At 50.9% G+C, this 22,098-nt stretch overlaps 1 protein-coding gene across 1 annotated transcript in view; it reads left to right on the top strand.

The window, feature by feature from the left end:
- Stk10 (serine/threonine kinase 10) overlaps positions 1-22,098 on the top strand; it is a 93,098-nt gene that overhangs the window by 46,325 nt on the left and 24,675 nt on the right. The window contains exons 4-9 of the mRNA XM_021176958.3: positions 1-118; positions 9,235-9,307; positions 11,118-11,312; positions 11,774-11,855; positions 18,938-19,072; positions 20,529-21,074. The exon at positions 1-118 is cut by the window's left edge and continues 32 nt beyond it. Of these exons, the coding sequence (XP_021032617.1) occupies positions 1-118; positions 9,235-9,307; positions 11,118-11,312; positions 11,774-11,855; positions 18,938-19,072; positions 20,529-21,074 (1,149 nt within the window). The remainder of the gene's footprint in view (positions 119-9,234; positions 9,308-11,117; positions 11,313-11,773; positions 11,856-18,937; positions 19,073-20,528; positions 21,075-22,098) is intronic.

Below are 22,098 nucleotides of genomic sequence, written 5' to 3'. Positions count from 1 at the left end.
CAGGTCGTATGCCGCCAGATGTTAGAGGCTCTCAACTTCCTGCACGGCAAGAGGATCATCCACCGAGACCTGAAAGCTGGCAACGTGCTTATGACCCTTGAGGGGGACATCAGGCTGGGTAAGAAGGGCTCGAGGGACAAGCAGTGTCTGAGTGCAGGTGTCCTGGTGGATGGTGCTACCTGGCTGGTGCAGCTGAAGGGGGTGGGACCTGCATCTGGAAGCGAGCGTGGGGTCCTCACACACACAGCCACCCCGACAGCCTCCAAGGTACCATCAGTTCTCACTGCATCCTTGGACCGCAAGCTCCTCTCGTGCTTCTCAACCAGGGTCAGGGGACATTTGGCAGCATGGAGACAACTGGGGGTGAAGGTGTTGCTTGAATCTTGTGAGTAGAGGTTGGGGCCAGCACCCTGTGGAATACACAACAGCCATGATGCCAGAGCCTGGTCCGAGCTTCCAGTGTGACAGACTCCAGCAGGAGAGCCTCTGTATCTGAGCACTTTTACCCACTCAGCCATCTTGCTGTTTCCCCCCTAAATATTTTCAAAACACAATTGATCAAATCCACAGATACACCCATGAGTGTGATAGAAGGTAAACTGAGTACCAAAACTGATTGCTTTCTTTCTTTAAAGATTTATTTATTATATATAAGTACACTGTAGCTGTCTTTAGACACACCAGAAGAGGGCATTAGATCCCATTACAGATGGTTGTGAGCCACCATGTGATTGCTGGGAATTGAACTCAGGACCTCTGGAGGAGCAGTCAGTGCTTTTAACCACTGAGCCATCTCTCCAGCCCCAAAACTGATTTCTTATTCTCCCATTTCTTTGTATTCTTTGTAAGATTCTAGCTAACTACCACATGTGTACTCTCCGTCCCCGCCGTTTCTCAGTGGTGTGGCTCTGTGAGCCTCTCGTCTCTCTTTCTGCACCATTAAGTATCGTTCCTGTGAGTCTGCCATTTGACAGACAACACATGTGTATCACACAATCCACCAGCACAGGAGGGGTCAAAGCAGAGAGCCTGGAAGTGCCTCCAACTTCCTTACCTGGGCACGTCCATCACATTGGTCCAGGGCCTCTCAGCGCTTGTGTGTGCATCCTAGTGTCTGCTGGACTCAGGGTGCAGGAGGGTGGAGAGAGCCCATACTGCATGGGGTGGCACCCTGGTTCCGACTCACTTGATAGCACTCAGCTCCACTGCCCAGTAATGTCAGATACCAGTTCTCTGCAGCATCCCCCGTTCCTAACCTTACCCCTCCCTCCAACATAGACATGTCAGCCTTTTTATTTCCTCTAGTGGGTGCCTTGGTTTTAGGGACATAGGAGAAGCTGTGCTGTAGAGCCTCTGTGAGCACTGTGGGGGTGATGTGAGGGTGGAGGCAGAGGGGCCCTGTCAGTCAGAAGTGTGCTCTGCAACATTTGGCAGAGGGCTCAAAGAGGCCCTGGGACACACAGCAAGCAAGAACAGAGCCAGGGTTCTTTCAGACTTGGAATTGTTTGAGGTTTCTCTGACTACCCTCACATCTCTGTACAGCTCAGAGCTTCCTGAGAGAATTGCTTGGCAATTCTTTCTCCCAGGAAGGCCACAGGAGATGAGACCATGCACATGCCCTGTGAGAGAAGAAGAGGAGAACTGTAAAGTGGGGGGAGCCAGACTCAGAGGAGCCTGGTTCAGATCCTGGCTCTGCCACTTGTGTTGTGTGGTCCAACTGAGTGTTAGTGGTTTAGGACCTAGCTCTTACTAGCAGTGCAGCTCTACCAGTGGATCCTTCTGGAAATGACAGCAGTGTCATATGGGTGGGCACTAGGTATGCACTCTAGCCTTGTGGTGAGTATTTGCTGCTGTCTTGGGTGTCCTTCCTCTAAGGCTCCCCCCTCCCCAACCCCCTCCCCCATCCCCGTCGTCAAGTCTGACATGGCTCCAGCTGCCCTCTTCTGGACTAACAGTTGGATTGTGTTTGTGCAGAAAGAAAATCTGTAGGCTTAGGACACTGGGGGATTGGCAGGGCGTGGCCTCTGGAACTAGAGGATCTGCATTGCCCCAGAAGAGTCAGGTCACCTACCCATTTTGAGCCTGGTTTTCCACACTCAGAGGGCTGGCTGCCTCCTGACCAGGGGTGACTTTCACCCTATTGGCCCTGCACATAGGGAGGATCAGCACACAAGTGGCCTCTGTCCTGGCGGACCGCAGGTAGAGTCCAGGCTGAGCATGATTGGCAGACTAAACTGGACTCTCCCCTCTGCCTGCCCACTCCACCTCACAGCAGATGTGTGGTGATGCCAGCTCTCCCTAGCTCATGCCTACAGGGACAGCTCTGCTGGTGAGGTACAGGGCCTACTCTCCCGAGTCTTAGAAGATTTTGACAAGATCTAGTTCTACATATCCTATGACATCCACAAGATATGCTAGAAACCATTGGAGGCCGCGTTGTCAGTAATGCTAGTGAAGGGCTCTGATTGGCCCAGCCTGGCTCAGCTGACTGGTCTCTGCCTGTAAGGAGTGCGTGCTGTAATTGGTCCAGCTTGTAGGCCTCTGGCATGGAGGGAAGGGCCGGGGGCTCAATGCGGAAGTCCTCCTTCCTTTCTGTGTTAGTGTGGTGGGCAAGATGGCATTTTCAGAGGAAGAGAGCATTAGGCCAGAGAAACAAGTCATTGTTCTCGGCCTGTGAGAATCATGTAGGAATGAGGGGGGCGGCTCAGGAAGCCAGCTCAGAAGGCTGCTTTTGCAGTTGAGGTTTGGGGTGATGAGGGGAGACGAGAGGCAAAAACAAACAAACAAATACATGCAGCAATGAGGAGCTGAAGATAGCGGCGAGCCCCTGAGCAAACAGGCTTTGTTAATGGGCCACATATAGTTGCCCCAGGCCTACAGAAAATAAAATAGAAAGCTTGTCTTGATAAGGATGGTCCTTCCGTTTCATGGCTGCCTAACAAGGGCTTGAGGAAACTGAGGCCCAGAAGAGTGGAGCAGTGTGTCCGTGGTCAAGTTAGCATCCTGTCCCCTCTCTGCCTGGTATTGTTGCTACCCTGACACCCTCGAGGAGGGCAGATCATCCTGTAATTAGGAAAGCCTCCTGCTAATGAGTCCAGCTGGGCCACTGGCTGCTGCTACCCTATCGGGGAATCCTGAGGGAGTGGGCCCCAGGGAGCCCTGGGCAGGGCCAGAGCCTCCCCTCCCCTCCTCCCACCCCTGGCCCAGCAAGTCATAGCCTTTTCTAGACCTGCTTTCCTGTGGACCCATGAGGGGCCTGACTACTGTTATATGGTTTTGGAAGGGACAGTTTACACCGTGCTGTATGGCGAGAGCCTCCCGGGGACGGAGCCAGGTTGTTATTGGGGGAAGAGGGAGTTTCCTTATCCCTACCGAACACCTTTATCCTCTCTATCCTCCCTGGCTTCCGAGGGGAAGCTGTTGTATCTTGTGCCTGTGTCGATCACCTCAGGGCATAGGAACAGAACTTGTGTATCTTCAAACATTTCAACTTAACTGTTTTCCAGTGTGTGCGGGAAATGTTTTTATCCTCAAGAAAAGATATTTATCCGTGTATAAAAACTACTCCCAGTGTCTGGAACTAGTCGTACTTGCCTTTAATCCCAGGCAGAGTTAGAAGCCAGCCTGGTCTACATAGAAAGTTATAGGCCAGCCAGGGCTATGTAGTGAGGTCTTTAAGGAAGAGATGGGGCCGGGCCAGGGAGGGGCGCCCATGCATGAACCTCAAGATATTTATCATTACACCATTGGTAGTGAAGTCAGAAACGGCGCATGTGTGGATCCAGGGAAAACTAGTATCTATGTATTTTTGTTCAGTTTTATATTTGTGTGGTGCTGGGACTCAAGCCGAGAGCATGCTGGGTAGAGGAAAACACTTTCAATTAATGGTAGCCCTTGCTGCTAGACTGTTTTTTTAAATATGTGTATTTTTTAAAAAAATTTTTAATGGGAACACAAGAAGTACACACATTTACGTGGTGCGGGGGTGACACGAACGGACCATGCGGCTGTTGTGGCCCCCTCAGCTGCTTGCTGTTTCTTAAAAGAATGTTTAAAATCCATATGATTGGGCTGGAGGGATGGCTCAGAGATTAAGAGTATTGATTGCTCTTCCAAAGGTCCTGAGTTCAATTCCCGGCGACCACATGGTGGCTCACAGCCATCTGTAATGAGATCTGACACCCTTTTCTGGTGTGTCTGAAGACAGGTACAGTATACTTACATATAATAAATAAATAAATCTTTTTTAAAAATGCATATGATTTTGAGGCAGTCAGTTATTGTCCCTACCTTAAAACATCTGCAGCTCCACTGGGCACCCACCCTTATCCCTCTTCCCTCCTGGTCCTCCCAGTTCCCTTCACCTCACCCTGCTCACCCATCCTAGCTCCCAGCTCCCCTCCCTGCTCCTCCTACTCATCCTGTCTCCCTCCCCGTCTCTCTCACTCTACTTCTGGAAGATCCTCAGGTAAGTTGCAGATGTTGTCTTTTCTGTGCTTGACAGAAAGTTCTCAACTGCCCTTTAAAGTCACACCAGACCCGCCAATTTCCCTGTATCCTGCAGTGTTGCTCGCGGGCACCATTATTTCATATACATGCAAAACAGGTTACCTGTGGAAGCTCTGGCCTGGGTATTAAGTGTGTCATATCATGTTGCCAGCCAGCCAGCCATTCCAGGAGTGTGCCAGCTTCTGGCTCCTGGAGCCTCCTGTTGAGAGTCGATGGGCCACGGGGTTTCATTTAGCTCACACTTTCCTCAGCTCCTTCCCCTCTATCCTAGCATTCACACACACACACACACACACACACACACCAGCTGATTGCAGAGTCTTCCTTCACCACATCCTGTGTTTTACATGAGAGAGAGAGAGAGAGAGAGAGAGAGAGAGAGAGAGAACACCCTAATAGCATTGCTAGATGTGTTTCTGTTTTCTAAACTGCGAAAACGGTGCTCTCTGTCAAGAATGGTGTAAAGAAGAAAGAGCCTCTGTGCTCTGTCCCCACCAACATCCCGCGCCTGGGGAGCTGAGCAATGTGAGCTTTGGGGTGCAGCTGAGCTTGGGGAAGCAGGTACACTTAGTATGCAGAGGTTGGTGTTTAAATGCAGCTGGGATGATGCTATGTGTGCTGTCTGTCTCAGAGTGTTATGGGTAAACTTCTGGTCAGGTCTGTCCAGGCACAGCCTTGTTCCTTTTTTAGGAACATAGCCCAGGCACTGCATAACTTAACCACTTGTCTCTGAGCTCCAGCAGTGAGTTCCGTGGCTTCCAGTTTGCCATTCTTCTGAACGCTGCTTCTGGAAGCATCAGCTTGTATTCTAAATCTGTTTGTAGACATCTGTGGCCTGGGCCAGGGTTACTGTGCACAGTGGGGCATCTGCTCCTGCCTATCCTGGTGACCTGAGTTCTATCTCCAGGGTCTCTGTGGTGGAAAGGAAAGAACTGACCTCTTCAAGCTTGTCTTCTGACCTCCACATGCATGCTATGGCACTTGCCCTCCCCCACATAAAGATAAAAATAATAAAAATGTAATAGAAAAAGTGGAGCAGGATGGCTCAGTGGTTAGGAGCAAACATTTGCTTCTCTTGCCGAAGACTGATGCAATTCACAGTACTCACCTGGTGGCTCCCCCGACGCCTGTAACTTTAGTCCCAGGGGGTGGCCTTCTCACTCCAGAGGCACTGGGCATTCAGGGGTGCACATATAGACATGCTGCCAATCACTCATACATAGAAAATAAAATAAAAAGGCCAAGCATCCAGTAGTCCCTGCTTATCTATAGGGACACAGTCTAAGGGCCACAGTGGGCACCTGACAGTATTGTTGGTTCAGAACCCTCACATAGTATCCTCACATTGCTGGTGGCAAAGTTTAGTTTATAAGCTACACATGTAAAAGATTAACAACAATATTTAGTAGTAAAACAAGAACTATAATAATGTACTCTAATGGATATTATTTAAGATGTATGACTTCTAGAACATGCCATGCAATAGTTCCAGACTGGAGTGGACAGCAGGTGGGGCTGGGCTGTGTGAGCAAAGACTTTTCAGCAAAATCTGTATGCTCCCTTAGCTGTGGCTGTGCCTCCTTAGCTATGGCTGTGCTCCCTTAGCTGTGACAGTGCTCCCTTAGCTGTGACAGTGCCTCCTTAGCTGTGACAGTGCTCACTTAGCTGTGGCTGTGCTCCTTTAGCTGTGGCTGTGCCCCCTTAGCTGTGATAGTGCTCCCTTAGCTGTGACAGTGCTCCTTAGCTGTGGCTGTGCTCCTTAGCTATGGCTGTGCTCCCTTAGCTGTGACAGTGCTCCTTTAGCTATGGCTGTGCCTCCTTAGCTATGGCTGTGCTCCCTTAGCTGTGATAGTGCTCCCTTAGCTGTGATAGTGCTCCCTTAGCTGTGACAGTGCTCCTTAGCTGTGGCTGTGCCCCCTTAGCTGTGACAGTGCTCCCTTAGCTGTGACAGTGCTCCTTAGCTGTGGCTGTGCTCCTTAGCTATGGCTGTGCTCCCTTAGCTGTGACAGTGCTCCCTTAGCTGTGGCTGTGCCTCCTTAGCTATGGCTGTGCTCCCTTAGCTGTGACAGTGCTCCTTTAGCTATGGCTGTGCTCCTTTAACTGTGGCTGTGCTCCCTTAGCTGTGACAGTGCTCCCTTAGCTGTGACTATGAGAATATTCCCTCAACTAACTGGTTGGGTTTCTTGCTCCAGGAGTGTTGTCAGGGCTAGCTGTGGGCTGAGCAAAAAACTTCTCTACAGAAGTTTCAGTCTGCTGGGCGTGGTAGTGCACGCCTTTAATCCCAGCACTTGGGAGGCAGAGGCAGGCGGAGTTCTGAGTTCGAGGCCAGCCTGGTCTACAAAGTGAGTTCCAGGACAGCCAGGGCTATACAGAGAAACCCTGTCTTGAAAAACCAAAAAAAGAAAAAAGAAAAGAAAAGAAAAGAAGAAGAAAAGGAAAGGAAAGGAAAGGAAAGGAAAGGAAAGGAAAGGAAAGGAAAGGAAAGGAAAGGAAAGGAAAGGAAAGAAAAAGAAGTTTCAGTCTATCGGGAGAGTCTCTTAAACCCGCTGTTTTGTTTCTAACTTATTCTAAAATACAGACACAGACTCATACTTTGATGAGAAGAGTCTGGTCAAGATGGCTGCCCACCCTGTCAGGGGATTCTCTCATGAACTCCAGCACAGGTCACCCCAATGAATGTCCAAGGAATGCCTGAAGTTCTGGGCTGCTGGGAGGAGCCACCCCACCCTCCACACTGGGCCCCTTTTTGTGAAGAGGAAGAAGGAACAGCTCCCCTAAAAGTTCACTTGGTGCCTGCATCCGGGGTGGCCCTGGGGGCAGTTGTCATTGTGGAAGTTGGTGGTTTCCCATTTCCCCTTCCCTCTTGTAGAGTGGGGTGGGAGTGGGATGGCCAACTTCTGGAAGCTTCACCCCAAGGTCTCAACTAGTGTTTTCCCAGGAGACAGGAGACATGTCCTGCCCATGGTGAATGTTTGTGGGAAAACAGACTCCCAGGATTCCAGGCTGACCTAGCTGGAAGAAAAACCTAATCCCCGTTCTTACCAGGAGCCCTCGAGGGGCCACTCTCCAAGCAGGCTGAGGGCCCCCTGTGTCTGAATCTCACCCTTAGCAGCCCTGGTCCTGTCCCTTTTCTCTGGTCAACACACACGCACACACGTGCACACACATGCACATGTACCTATGACCATTCTTCACTCTGGGGCTTAGGGATCTGCTTCATGGCCACTCCCAGGAGAGGCTTGTTCACCTCAGTCTCTTAAGGCCTCAGGTTCTCAGGGTAGGCCTGCCCTTGGGAGTAGCGAGGTGCTCCTGTTTGGAGTCTTCTGTATGGAGACTCATGCCGGCCTAAGCTGGGAGTGGAGCCATTTTGTAAATGTAAATTTGATCCTCAGGACAGCCCCTAACTGAGCTCTAAAGGACCAAGGGTCAGCATCCCTGTGTCACAGAGAGGAAGCCAACACTGGGTGTCACAGTGCTTGTGGCTCTCTGTCTAGTTTATAACACCCTGGTCCCCCAACCATCCTCTGTGTAGTTTCCTGTGCCTGGACAGACAGCTCCATGCCTCGACCTTCGAACGCTTGAAAAGCCCCCTAGACTTTTAGGGACCTCGATCCAGGACAAACTGGGGATTGTGGATTTAGTGATAACAAGGGTGTGAGGACTACACTGGCATGAACAGCCTTAGTCCTACCACACAGTAGAAGGAAATTTTTTTGTTGTTGTTGTTTTGTTTTGTTTTTCGAGACAGGGTTTCTCTGTATAGCCCTGGCTGTCCTGGAACTCACTCTGTAGACCACGCTGGCCACAAACTCAGAAATCCGCCTGCCTCTGCCTCCCAAGTGCTGGGATTAAAGGCGTGCACCCCCACTGCCTGGCACAAAGGTTTGTTTTTTAAATGACGGTTATGTAACTCTGGTTGCCACTGTGTGTTTGAACAGCACACTGATGAGTATTGCAGTTGTTTGTACTTAGTGTTATTTTATAGATTCTTTTTTTTTTTAAATTTTTTTTGATTTATTTATTTATTATATGTAAGTACACTGTAGCTGTCTTCAGACACTCCAGAAGAGGGAGTCAGATCTCGTTACAAGATGGTTGTGAGCCACCATGTGGTTGCTGGGATTTGAACTCTGGACCTTTGGAAGAGCAGTCGGGTGCTCTTACCCACTGAGCCATATCACCAGCCCTATTTTATAGATTCTTAATTGGATTTATAGATTACTGGGCCGGGGGCTGGAGAGATGGCTCAGCGGATAAGAACACTGACTGCTCTTCCACAAGTCCTGAGTTCAAATTCCAGCAGCCACATGGTGGCTCACAACCATCCATAATGAGATCTGACACCCTCTTCTGGAGTGTCTGAAGACAGCTACAGTGTAGTTATATAAAATAAATAAATAAATCTTTAAAAACAATGAAGTATATCTTAAAATAACTATTCTGTTTGTTGAATATCAACAGTTGAAAATATTAAAATCATGTTCTACAAAAAAAAAATCTTTAAAAAAAAGAGATTACTATATCAAATGAGCCTGCCCCTCCCCCCTTTTTTTTAAGACAGGGTCTCACAAACAAAAAAACAAAAAGTCCCAAAGCATGCTTGCCTCATTCCCGAGTTCCGCAAGTGTGTTCCTGAGTCCACACCACACCTAGGACTTTACTCAAAGGGTGTGGGTGGGGAAGACTCCCTCGACCATGATTTGATCGTAGGGTTTTGTCTTGCAGCTGATTTTGGTGTGTCTGCCAAGAATGTGAAAACTCTGCAAAAGCGAGATTCCTTCATAGGAACGCCTTACTGGTGAGTCGCGGGGCCTCTGGGGAACTGATTAGCAGGCTACATGGCAAGCCTAACACCCCGTGGTTAGTTGCCTCTGGGTGGATTGTGTGTGGGACACACGGTGCCAGTTCAGAGCCCCTAGTCAGCCGCTCAAAGTGTGTGTGTCTAGTGTCTGCTTCTCTTCTGGGTACTCCTACGCCTAGCACAAGTGGCTTAGTTTCCCCACGCCCTCGTCTGTAAACTGGGGTTACAGTGGAAAGCACCCCACTAATAAACTAAACCCAGTCCCTGCAAAGGTGCTTCAGCTCTTGGTTTGTTTAACACTTGTACTGAGTTTAGGGTGCTGGCTATGGGCGGGGCTACATGAGAACAATGTAAATTCACTTCCTGTCCTCATGAGAAATCTCCCTGGGCCTCTCTTACGCCTGTTGTGTCTTGTCCTTTTTCAAAACTATAACTTAAAATAAAAACCACCTATGAGAAGAGAGCTCTCTTGTAGAGGAAGACACCTGAAGTCTTGCTTTGGCCTCAGCCTGCAGATGTGTGGAGCTGGGCCCCCACCTTCCCACACCTGCAGTGCAGCCATCTAGGGTCAGGCATCCAGTCTCAGGCTTATGCATCCAGGCCCAGGCTCAGACATCCAGGCTCAGGCTGCAGGAATCCAGGCTCAGGCTGCAGGCATCCAGGTTCAGGTATCCAGGCTCAGGCATCCAGGCTCAGGCTGCAGGCATTCAGGTTCAGGAATGCAGGCTACAGGCATCCAGGCTTCAGGCATTCAGGCTGCAGGCATCCAGGCTCAGGCATCCAGGCTCAGACTTAGGCATCCAGGCTCAAGCATCCAGGCTTAGGCATCCAAGCTCAGGCATCCAGGCTTAGGCATCCAGGCTCAGGCATCCAGGCTCAGGCATCCAGGCTACAGGCATCCAGGCTGCAGGCATCCAGGCTCAGGCATCCAGGCTCAGGCTTAGGCATCCTGGCTTAGGCTGTAGGCATCCAGGCTCAGGCATCCAGGCTCAGGCTTAGGCATCCAGGCTGTAGGCATCCAGGCTCAGGCTGCAGGCATCCAGGCTCAGGTATCCAGGCTCAGGCATCCAGGCTCAAACTTAGGCATCCAGGCTCAGGCATCCAGGCTTAGGCATCCAGGCTCAGGCATCCAGGCTTAGGCATCCAGGTTCAGGCTGTAGGCATCCAGGCTCAGGCTTAGGCATCCAGGCTCAGGCTGTAGGCATCCAGGCTGCAGGCATCCAGGCTCAGGCATCCAGGCTCAGGCTTAGGCATCCAGGCTTAGGCATCCAGGCTCAGGCATCAAGGCTCAGGCATCCAGGCTCTGGCTCAGGCATCCAGGTGACACCCCAAGCCCAAGCTCTCACTCAGTTTCACACCTGATTACTTTGTGTTCTGTTTTTACAATTGGCCATGGTGTTCAGCCTCTTCCTTGCTTGCTTACTACTCTTAACTCTTTCTCTCCCACCCCTCCCGTTATTCCTTTCTCTTCTCTCCCATCCCCCTTTCTCTCTGTGATGTCCTGTTCTGTCTACCCCACTGTCCTACCTTGTTTGGTTTTTGCTGGAACCTTCGCCCCTCTGCCCTCACCTACCTGCCCCTTCCCCAGGACTCTGTTCTGGATGGCTGCTGCCACCTTGTGGCGGGCTCCAGGAACTGCAGCGGGCCGAGACCCTTGAGGAAGACAATAGGATGCCAGTAATTCAAATCATGGCTTCAAATACTGCCAACCTCCAGTGTGGTGCTGGTGGTGTTCGAGACGCCGAAGCTACAAGCGGCATCCACGGAGCCCCAATTCTTAGCCCTTATTGTTCCTTGGTTGGCTCAGGATGGCCCCTGAGGTGGTGCTGTGTGAAACCATGAAGGACGCCCCCTATGACTACAAGGCTGACATCTGGTCGTTGGGCATCACACTGATTGAGATGGCGCAGATCGAGCCCCCACACCACGAGCTCAACCCCATGCGGGTCCTGCTCAAGATTGCCAAGTCGGACCCTCCTACCCTGCTTACACCCTCCAAGTGGTAAGGAGAGCTGTGTAATTCTGGAGGGTCTGAAGCCACTCCAGAGACGTGTGGTGCTGGGGTCTGCGTGTGCACAGTGGACTCTAAAGTCGGGGATGGGGGGAACGGAGGAGAGGGCCACCTCCAGGCCTTTCTGAACTGCCCTCCTGAACTATACAAAACCGTAGACACGAGAGCAAGGCCAGTTAGCCGGGACGAGATCCCGTTATGTCCCGGGACATAGAGAACAGGATCAGAGCCCAATCAGCCATATGGCCGGGCTGGGAATGGGGACTTAGGTTTAGATTCTGACACTGCCATGCTCATTCCCTACCCAGCTTATGTTCCTTTTAGACGTCTGTGTCCTGGACAGTGGTGTGCATGATAAGACGGCTGTCCCATGGACCCTGTCTCCACACACCCAACCCTGGGTGTGTGGTGCCCGGGCTGTGGCTCACTCCTTACTTACACCTGTCCTCCAGGTCTGTGGAGTTCCGAGACTTTCTGAAGATAGCCTTGGATAAGAACCCAGAAACCCGGCCCAGCGCTGCACAGCTGCTGCAGGTGAGAGAGATTCATTGCATTGTTTCTCAAAGGCACCGGCAAGCTGTGAGGTTCGGTACCCAATGTGAGGAATGCTCCATGTGTCAGGTGAACTCTTAGATGTGGTGGCTCACACCTCTAAGTTCAGCACCTGGGACAGGCACAGGGTTGTTCATAGAGGCAAGAGGATCACTGCAAGGTTAAGGCCAGCCAGGAGCTTAGCAAATTCCAGGCCAGCCAGAGCTGTTATTTAGAGAGACCCTTTCTCAAAAAAAAAAAAAAAAAAAAACAACAACAACAACAAAAAAAAAAAAAAACAGAAGTGGATCCATCGGATGGGAGATTCTGACTTTCCTTCTACACTTCTGGTTCAAAATCAAATGTGTGGCCTTCCTCAAGGCCCACTTTCAGCATGGTGTGTTTGTTTGGGAGACGGAGCTGCTGTCACTGTAAGGTGCAAAGGCCCCAAGCCACTTGGGACCAGTTGCTTCCTGTAAACGGCACCTCCGGTGCCGGAGCATCCGGCCTGCCTGACATGGTCAGGGCAGAGACCAGCTGTCACCCGGAGCCTTGGCAGGAGCCAGGAATTCCACTTCCTAGCTGAAGCAGTGTCTGCCAGGGGATTCTCAGTGCGCAGTGGGAAAGCACAGGGCAGAGGGGGGAGGAGGTCTGTCTCAGTTTACCCAGGTGTCCTCAAATAGGCTGGGGCTTCTCCAGTACCTCTTAAAGTGTAGGGTGGGAGGGATACAGGAGTCTGCCAGAGCTGAGGACAGTGGACTCAAAGGAGAAGTCCCTGCCCAAGGTCATCTGGTTGGAATGGCAGCTTGGGACACATCTTGTGGGCACCTCAGCCCTGTATCTGTTAATCCTTGTCCTTTTGTATCCCATGTGGCTAAGCCACCGAAACTCACTAGAGCTGGTGGCTCAGTCATTCATCTGCACAATTGTCCCTGGCCAGTGTCCTGTTGCAGTTAGTAACCTGGATCTGAAATTAGGGAGGGGTGTGAGGAGTTCCCTCTGTGCCTCCATTTCTCCCTTGGTCGGATGGATAGCCAGGAAGTCTGTGTGTAATGCTTTTCACGTGAAACTGTTCTCAGGCGGACCCTGCTCACTAACGGTTCAGCGACAGTTTTCATGAATTGGAGGTAGCAGGGAGCTCAGGCTTGTCACTCATCATGCCGGGGCTAGCACCTTCTTTCTTGACCACTCCCACTCCCACCCTCACCCTTACCCCCACCCCCCACAGCCAACTGCTCACTCCCTGTCTGCCTTGTTCACCTAGCACAATTGATGACCGTGGTGAGCTCTGGGCTCTCTGTTCCTTCTGTTTGCTGGAATGATCACAGCCAGCCTGTGGGGGCCCCTGGCTTCGTGTCTCAAGTTCAGTCTCCCCCTGACCCCAGACCTTTGTCTCTGCATATCCCTGGATGCTCAGAGTCACTTGAGCCTCAGCCCCCTCCTCAGGTGCATTCTGCAATGACTGCCCATCTCGTCCCTAGCAGCCTGACACTCTCTCTCATTCTCCACCCCTCTCTCATCACGAGTACGATTCCCTCTGCCTTCAGAACAGGCCCAGAATGCACCACCTCCATGCGGCCACTCTTGGAGCTGCCTCGCCATTCACTCGGATAATAGCTACCTTACTGGTTCTGCCATTCTGAAAGTGTGTTCTCAGAGGAACTCTGTAAACAGATTCCAGTCTTCCCTCTAAACAGAGCCCTCTTTGGCATGGCTAGTACTTGCCCTTCTTGCTGCAGAGACAACACCCAGTAAAAGGATCATAGAGGAGAGATTCATTCTGGCTCCTTGTTGTGGAGGTTCTCAGTCCATCATGGTGGGCCAGGCCACTGGTCAGGCGTGTGGTGTTATTTTGAAGGCTGTGGAACCCTTAGGGGTACAGCATGGCTGGGATACTAGAGGTGTCCCTTGAAAGGTCACACCCACCCATTTATGGTGGCACTCTCTGACTCCAGCTGCCATGCAAACAGCTCCCCATGTGCTGCCACAGCCAAGACCAGAGGCACCTCTAGCACAAGGTCACACAGCTGTCAGGGACAGCTCCTGTCCTCATTCTAGTGACTTGGCCACTCTGGAAGCTGCTTTTAATAAGTGGAGGAAAGTGGAGAAAAAAGTCCAAAGCAGGGATGGAGAGATGGTTTAGTGGTTAAGAGCACTGGTCTCTTATCTAGAGGATGCAGGTTCAATTCCTGGCGCTCACACGGTAGCTCACAACTATCTGTAACTCCAGCCCCATAGAATCCATTGCCCTCTTCTGCCTCCACAGCCGCTGCATGTGCATAGTGCACACACAACACCTGTACTCGTAGAACAGAAATAAAGTTTTTTAAAAAATAATAATTAAAAAGAAAAAGGAAACGAGGAAAGACAGAAACAAAGAGAAAGGGGCAGGCGGCAGGCAGGCAGGCGAGGGGAGCTTACTTTGATCTGAGCATCGCCCCCTAGTGGCTTCTCAGCACATAGAGAGAAAATCAGCCTTGGAAAGGACATGTGTTTCGTGACAGCAGAGATCCTGGCCGAAGAGAGGTGCCAGTTGGCACACTGCACACTGCCTCCTCCACGCTGGCATCTTGGAGCCCTCAGCAGAGCTGGCTCTGAGCAGCCATCCCTCCTCCTGGAGGGGTAGACAGTGAGGCAGCTCTGATCCACCCTTCTGCAGAGTCATGAATGCCTGGGGCAGCATAGGGAGTGTTTGCCTGCTGTTTGGCCATTCTGGGAGGTTTCTGGGTCCAGCTCTCTGAGGGACCTCAGCATCTGAGTTGGGTGGAAAGTCGTCTCTACAACCCCAACTAAAGGTGGTAGGCTGAGGCGGCAGTGTCCCTCCCTGCCTTGTCTCTCAGAGCTTAAACATAAATCATGGCCCAGTCAGCCTTGGCAGGGCCGCTTACACACCAACTACCTGCCCTGGGCCCCTTGCAGGGAGCTTCCCTGCTTAACTGGGCCTCCATGAATGGCTCTTCCCAGGGACCTTGAGCTCCATACAGGCAGAGCAGATGGTTCCCTTCAAGAGCTACTAATCTGATCAATAAGCAGGATCTGATCAATAAGCCTTGGTGAAACCTTGTACTCTGAGAACCCTGGCCTGCACTGCTGGTTTGTGCCACGTCTGTCTTAGCTGATACAGAGCAGTGTCCTGTGGTGTCCTGCTCAGGTCACCGTGTTACAGGTTTCAGACACTCTGGGCATCTTGGTTCTTCTCATCATTCCCAGAGAGCTATGTTCTGGTAGAGGAATGGCAGGGGGTGTGACGAGGCTGCCCAAATTGTTCTCCTGCTGCTGACGTGGCACTGGTGATGGCAGTCAGGACAGTAATGGTGGCGCCATCTGTTGGGCAATGATAGTGATTACAATGATGGGGTTATGGTGGTGGTGATGGGACTAATGGTGATTATGATGGTGTTGTTGGTAGTAATGATGCTGTTTTGAATACACACTATAGAGCACACAGAACAGCCAAACTGTTATCTCTACTTTGCAGATAAGCAAACTACAGCACAGAGAGGCTCTCTTGACTTGCCCAGGTTGTCTGTGAGAGCTGGAGTTTAATCCCAGGTGGCTTTGGCTCCCGTCACCTCGTCAGCACACTTAACCCTGCACATCCCAGTGACCCGTTGGTTAGTTCTGTGAGAAGCCCACTGGGGACCACTGGAAACATGCAGCAGCCAGAGTAACGAGCTCCTGGGTGGGGGTAGCAGAGCTGAGAGTAACCTGGGAGTGAGTGGCTCACCATACCCAAGGCTGTGCATGCCGCCCAGACTCCCTCCTCGCTTCCTTTGCCTGCCTACCAGGCTGTCTGCCAGGCACAGGCTCTGGCCTCCAGTCCCAAGCCTGGCACAGGGTCTTTAGAGGCTGTGTCTCTGCCTAACACTCGGTACCAGGGGTTTTCCCTAACCTTGCCCACACGACTCCTGGGTCCCAGCTTGGATGTGACAGCTCCCCTCTCAGGAAGGCCACAGAGAGACTACAAAGCTCCCACCAGCCTCCAGCCTGTCAATCTGTCGTGGGTCTTCTGACTCCCTTCGGTGAAAGGCCTGACCTGGCCCTGGCACATAAGGTCACCTCCAGGAATAACTCCTGTGTAACTGGGCAGGAAATTCACAGTTCCACTGGATTAGATGAACTGAGGTCAGATGGGTGCAAGAAAACGTGGCGGACATAGCTCTTTAAAGACATGACATTTGTAGCTTCAAGGGGAACAAATTGAGCAGGGAGTGGCCTGCTGCCTGTCCACTGGTGACTGTTTGGTTTTTTGTTGTTTTGTTTGTTTGTTTGTTTGTTTGTTTGTTTGTTTTGAGACAGGGTTTCTCTGTGTAGCTCTGGCTGTCCTGGAACTCACTTTGTAGACCAGGCTGGCCTCGAACTCAGAAATCCGCCTGCCTCAGCCTCCCAAGTGCTGGGATTAAAGGCATGTGCCACCACCGCCCGGCTTTGGTGACTGGTTTTTATGGTGCTGGGGACTGAACTCAGAACCTCACACACATTAGACAAGCCACTGCTCCTGCTCTATACCCAGACACAAAGGAAACTTTTGTTTGATTTGGTTTTCTGTGTGTACTGGGCAGGGCACACATGCGCCATGGCATAGCATGGAGATGAGAGGACAGCTTGTGGGAGTCAGTTCTCTCCATCATCTGGCACATAGGGAATTAAAACCTGGGTCTTCAGGCTTGCCTGCTAAGCCATCTCACCAGCCCCTGGAACATTTAAATGCACAAATGGAAAGGAATAGTTTCTCATGGAATTTTCCAGGTCTGAATATGTTTTTTTTTAATGTTTTAATATGGGGGGAGGGGGCGTGTTTTGCCTGCGTGTCGATCTGTGTACCTGTGTGCAGCACTCATGGAGACCACAGGAGGGCACCAGCTCCCCGGGCCTGGAGTTACAGATGGTTGTCAGCTCCCAGGTGGTTGCTGAGAATCGACCCTGGGTCCTCTGGAAGAGCAATCAGTGAATTTAACTGAGGAGCCACCTCCCCAGCCCCCTGAATGTGTCCTTAAAGTGTCAGAAATGTCATTTTTAGTCATTGAAAGAATGCTCCAACATTTTTGTTGACACCATTCATCCACAAATAAGATTTCTGATAACAGCAGTGGGTTTCAGCAGAGCCTTCTTCCCATGAACTCCAGATGAGCAAATCCAACCCAGCGACACCCCTCAGCCTCCAGTGTTCCTCTCCCTCTGCCCCTCATGACAAAGGAGGCTGAGTGGTCCCACTGTGGCCACTCCTTGTGCCAGGGAGGAGATATCTGCGTATTTGCTCTTCATGGTGCTTCTTCAGGGTGCTTTAGGCTAACCAAACATCCCCAGACCTTAGCTTTGGGGTTTTATAAGGTCTATTTAAAAAAAAAAGAAAAAAGCATGCCCTTAGAGTTCAGTCACTGCCAGGAAACTCTACATTGCCTTTCTAAAAACCAAATAGATATTTCTGCCCAAAGACAACAGAGGCAAGATTGTCCTTAGCTGGTCACCCAGAGCAGGAAACACCCCCCACATGGCCAGCAGCAGCAGGATGGTCCTTCAGTGGGACTGGGCAGTGGAATCAGAAAGGAGTCGGGGTGGAGATCACGATAGAGATGCCGCTGAGCATCTGTCCCAAGCACTGACCCTGCTGAGCCTCGGGACCTCTGCTCAGTGCAGGGGATGAATCATCACATCTGCTGCAGAGCATAATTCTGGAGACTGGGGGTTGTGGGGTGTAGCCCTGTTGGTAGACGACTAGCCTACTAGCCTAGCATGCCCCTTTGAGTTCAACCCCTGGCATTGCATAAGTTTGGTATATTGGTGCATGCCTGTGATCCTAGCACCAGGGGACTGGAAGCTCAAGGCATCCTTGGCCACAGAGAGTTTGAGGCCAGCCTGGGCTGCATGGAAACCTATCTCAAAAGAAAAAAAAAAAAGTAAGACAAGTAAATCATAGTGACACAAAGTTACCGAGCTTATTGAGTAAGTAGGAAGGCGATGTCTGCCTAGTCAGAGGATGGGTCTGTGAGAGGCACACACCTGAGCCCACAATGATAGCCACATATACAATTTGAAGCAAGCTAAATTAGCAGTTAGTTCAGGGCTAGGATGTGCAGCCATGCTCCTTATCACAGAATTCTGTCCTTGAAGAGACTGTGTAGGTACATGGGAGGGCATCTCAGTTACTGTTCTATTGTAGTGATAAGACACCACAACTAAAGCAACTTATGTAAGAATGGGTTTCTTGGGGGCTTCAGTTACAGAGGGTTAGAGTTCGTAACCATCAATTAGGGAAGCATGGCAGCAGGCTGAGTTCAATTCCCAGCACCCACGTGGTGGCTCACAACCATCTATAACTGTAGTCTCATGGGATCTGATGTCCTCTTCTGGTGTGCAAACGTACATACAGACAAAATAACCATGTACATAAAGTATATAAATAAATACATTGAAAAAAAAAGAAACATAACTCCAAAGCTTCAGCGACAAGCCTCTTCCAGTGAGGCCACACCCCCTAGTCCTTCCCAAACAGTTCCACCAACAGGGGACCAAGTATGCAAGCATGAGTCTATGGGGACCATTCTCAACTCGGAGCGTCACACACTATATACTCCCTGTGTTCCGTAGGCTTATGGCCGTATCAGAACATAAACCATATTTAGTCTGTATATTAGTCGGGTTCTCTACAGCAACAGAACTGAATGGAATGAAACCTCTGAACAGGGGCAAGGCTAGCACAAACAGACGACATCATCCCAAGGACGAACATGATCTGGACCCTGACTTTACAAGGCACTTTCACATGAATCGTCTCACTTTATCCTCATGACTTCCCATGGCTTCAGCATGACTGTCTCTGTCTGTCTGTCTGTCTGTCCTTTGGAGACGGCTCAGCAAGGAGGAGTGGCATGCTCGGGGTCACACAAGCTTTAGTCGAAGAGTCAGGTGTTCCCTCTACATGCAGGGCTTCCTGACCTCCTGCAGGGCTTCTGAGTTCCCCTTCCAACTTCAAGTTCACGTGTTGCCTTGGGACCAGAGTTGTTCCTTCAGGACCAAGTCCTGCAGCTATTCCAGCCCCACACCTGGCTCCAGATGGCTCTAACGGAGGTGTGTCTTCTCCTCAGCATCCCTTCGTCAGCAGAGTCAACAGCAATAAGGCTCTTCGGGAGCTGGTGGCCGAGGCAAAGGCGGAGGTAATGGAGGAGATTGAGGATGGCAGGGAGGACGGAGAAGAGGAGGATGCTGTGGATGCTGTTCCGGTAAGTCTGAGAAACATGGGGGTGGATGGGTGGGCCCCAGCTGCCCCTGGGAGGGAGGCTGGGGGAGGATTCTTTTCTGCCTCGTGGGGCCAGCTGGTTGGAAGTCCCCTGAAACCCTAGGGTGCCCAGGTGAGGCTGAGCAACTGGCCAGGTCTAAGTTCTGGAGCATGCAGGACCCAGAGCTGTCCTAGGCTCCCTGGACTCAATCTAATCCAGGGGCTCCTCTTGGGGGATTGTTCTCCCTAGAGAGTCCCCAGTAAACCAGGGCTGAGTTGTCACAGAGCTGACTGCTCCCCACTCCCACCCCCCAGGACCTTCACAGTTTTCGCTGTTGAGACAGAGTCTTACTGTGTAGCCTTGACCGGCCTGGGACTCACTATGTAGGCCAGGCTGACCTTGAACTCAGAGACCTGCCTGCCTCTGCCTCTGCCTCCTGAGCGCCTACATTAAGGGTAGGTGTGTACTACTGTGCCTGGCTCACTAAATTTCTAACTTAAAATTTTTTAATTAGAATTAGGCTTCATTGGAAACATTTAAAACAAAAATCTGGTTTTGGTTCTTACTCAGATGGAAGAGGTCCCAGGCCCCTGCCCCATACCCAATTGTCACCCCTGTAGCCTTCTTTCCATCTTCATGCCACAAATAGGCATCTATTTTTGATCCATAGAGATCAGTATTTGGTTTCAACATAGCAACATTTTCAATACTCTCCACCCCACAAAAAGGGGAATACATGGTGCAGGCAGGCTGAAGACAGCCCTAAGTGGGTTGATTGATTGGCACTTTATGAATTTTTTTTTTTTTTTTGGTTTTTTTGAGACAGGATTTCTCTGTGTAGCCCTGGCTGTCCTAGAACTCACTTTGTAGACCAGGCTGGCCTCGAACTCAGAAATCCGTTATGTAATTTTTCAATGTGACCTAGTTGCCATCTAGAAATCAACAGTTAACGTGAAAAGTCAGATTACTAAAATGGCCATGTGGCCCAGTTGGTAGAATGTTGGCCCAACTAAAACTGGCATGGCGGTACACACCTATGATCCCAGCACTTGGAAGATGGAGACAGGAGGATCAAAAGTTCACGGTCATACTCACCTACACAGTAGGTCTAAAGCCAGCCTGAATATCTGAGACCCTGTCTCAAAAACCAAAAGAAACAAATCAGATCGCCAGTATGTGTTGAAATTGGGAGAGCTGGCCTTGGGTAAGAAAAGGCCGCACACTGTGACAGTCTGCTGGGCCACAGTCTGTTTTCCTTAGAGGACAGGAGCAGCTGTTAGGTGAAATTACAAGTAGAGAAAGGAGTGGAGACTTCGCTCTGGTGGTTTAAGAAAGACTGTGGGGAGTGGTGGAGACGAGGCTCAGTGGTCCCTGCTCTGCGCTGCTCTGCTGGCCTGTCACCTATGGGGCTAAACCACTACTATGGAGCCCCAGCAACTCAGCCTTGGCTCTTTTCTAGCCCCTGGTCAACCACACTCAGGACTCTGCCAATGTAAGTCAGCCAAGCCTCAACTCCAACAAGATTCTCCAGAATTCTTCTACCCCCCTGCCTCCCAGCCAGCCTCAGGAGCCTGTGAACGGGCCCTGTAGCCAACCCTCTGGGGATGGACCCCTCCAAACCACCAGCCCTGCAGATGGGCTCTCCAAGAATGACAATGACTTAAAGGTGCCTGTTCCCCTCCGGAAGTCCCGGCCACTGTCCATGGATGCCAGAATTCAGATGGATGAAGAGAAAGAAATCACTGACCAGGATGAGAACCCCAGTCCTGCAGCCAGCAAGTCCCAAAAGGCCAACCAGAGCCGACCTAACAGCAGTGCCCTGGAGACCTTGGGTGGCGAGGCTCTGACCAACGGTGGCCTGGAACTCCCCAGCTCTGTCACTCCAAGCCATTCTAAGAGGGCCTCGGACTGTAGCAACCTGTCTACCTCAGAGAGCATGGACTATGGCACCTCCCTGTCTGCTGACCTGTCACTGAACAAAGAAACGGGCTCATTGTCTCTCAAGGTAACGTCACCTGTCACCCTGGGGCCAGGGCAGGCATGTTGGCCAATGTGCCATGCTCAGGTTCCATTCTCAAAGGCAGGCAGGAGCTATTTGCATTGTATTTGATTTGTGTATTTGTAAGAGGCACCAGGGGTGAACCCAGATCTTGGTGCATGCTTAGCAATACATACTCACATGCACACATGCACATGTGTGTGCACGCACATACAGCCTCTGACTTTAAAGGATTCATGAATTTGGGTCTTTAAGATTTTTAGCTCACCTCATAGCTTAACCCCCCACACTGAATCAGTATAAGATAGTAATGTTATGCAGTTAGTGTGGGTTCGAATTTCAAAGTTTGATAAGAGTTCAGTAAAACTGGGAAAGAACATTCCTGAACTGGAGGTTCCCTGGCTTGGGGGCAGCTCTGCGACAAGTGCTGACAGATATATTCAGTGAGGGTGCTATCACTCCCCTCTCTGACCTCCTGACTGGCAGTGGGTGACAGTAAATAGTGTAGCCACCCTGTGCAAATGCTTTAAAGAGAACCAAAAGGCTGTTCCTTCGCGCCATTTCCAAATGGGCAGCGGAGACTCAAAGAAGTTGGCAGCTGGCACAAGGCTGTGTGGGTGAAGACAGGGAGGTGGTCAGACTTTGGGCTGGGCTCCTGGCCTTGTGTGCCTTTAGCCCTCTCCTTGTCCAGCAGCAAGGAGGAGTCACCCCCTTCCTTGTCTGCCTCCAGCAGTTCTGCTAAACTTACTGTTGGCCACCTGAACCCCCAAACACAGCTGATGTGGGAGATCTGGGGGAGAGAGTGATTGACGCTGTGCACTTCCCTGTTACCTTCTAAGATTTGCTCAGTACAAAACACATGGTAGGAAGATGGCACATCTGTCAAGTGCGAGGCCATGAGGGTAGGAGCAGCTGACAGCCCCGTAGCAGCAGCTGGAGCAGAAAGAAGCTCGCTCAAGCGGGAGCATCCTTGGAAGCTTGTTGTTTTATTTCTTCAGAACGGACACAATAGTCATGTAGTTGCCCAACC

Source organism: Mus caroli, unplaced genomic scaffold (genome assembly GCF_978045245.1).
Source record: "Mus caroli unplaced genomic scaffold, Mus_caroli_1 scaffold_13, whole genome shotgun sequence".
Lineage (NCBI taxonomy): Eukaryota > Metazoa > Chordata > Mammalia > Rodentia > Muridae > Mus > Mus caroli.
Note: the sequence above shows the minus strand (reverse complement) of the source record. Positions and strands in the feature narration are given on the sequence as shown.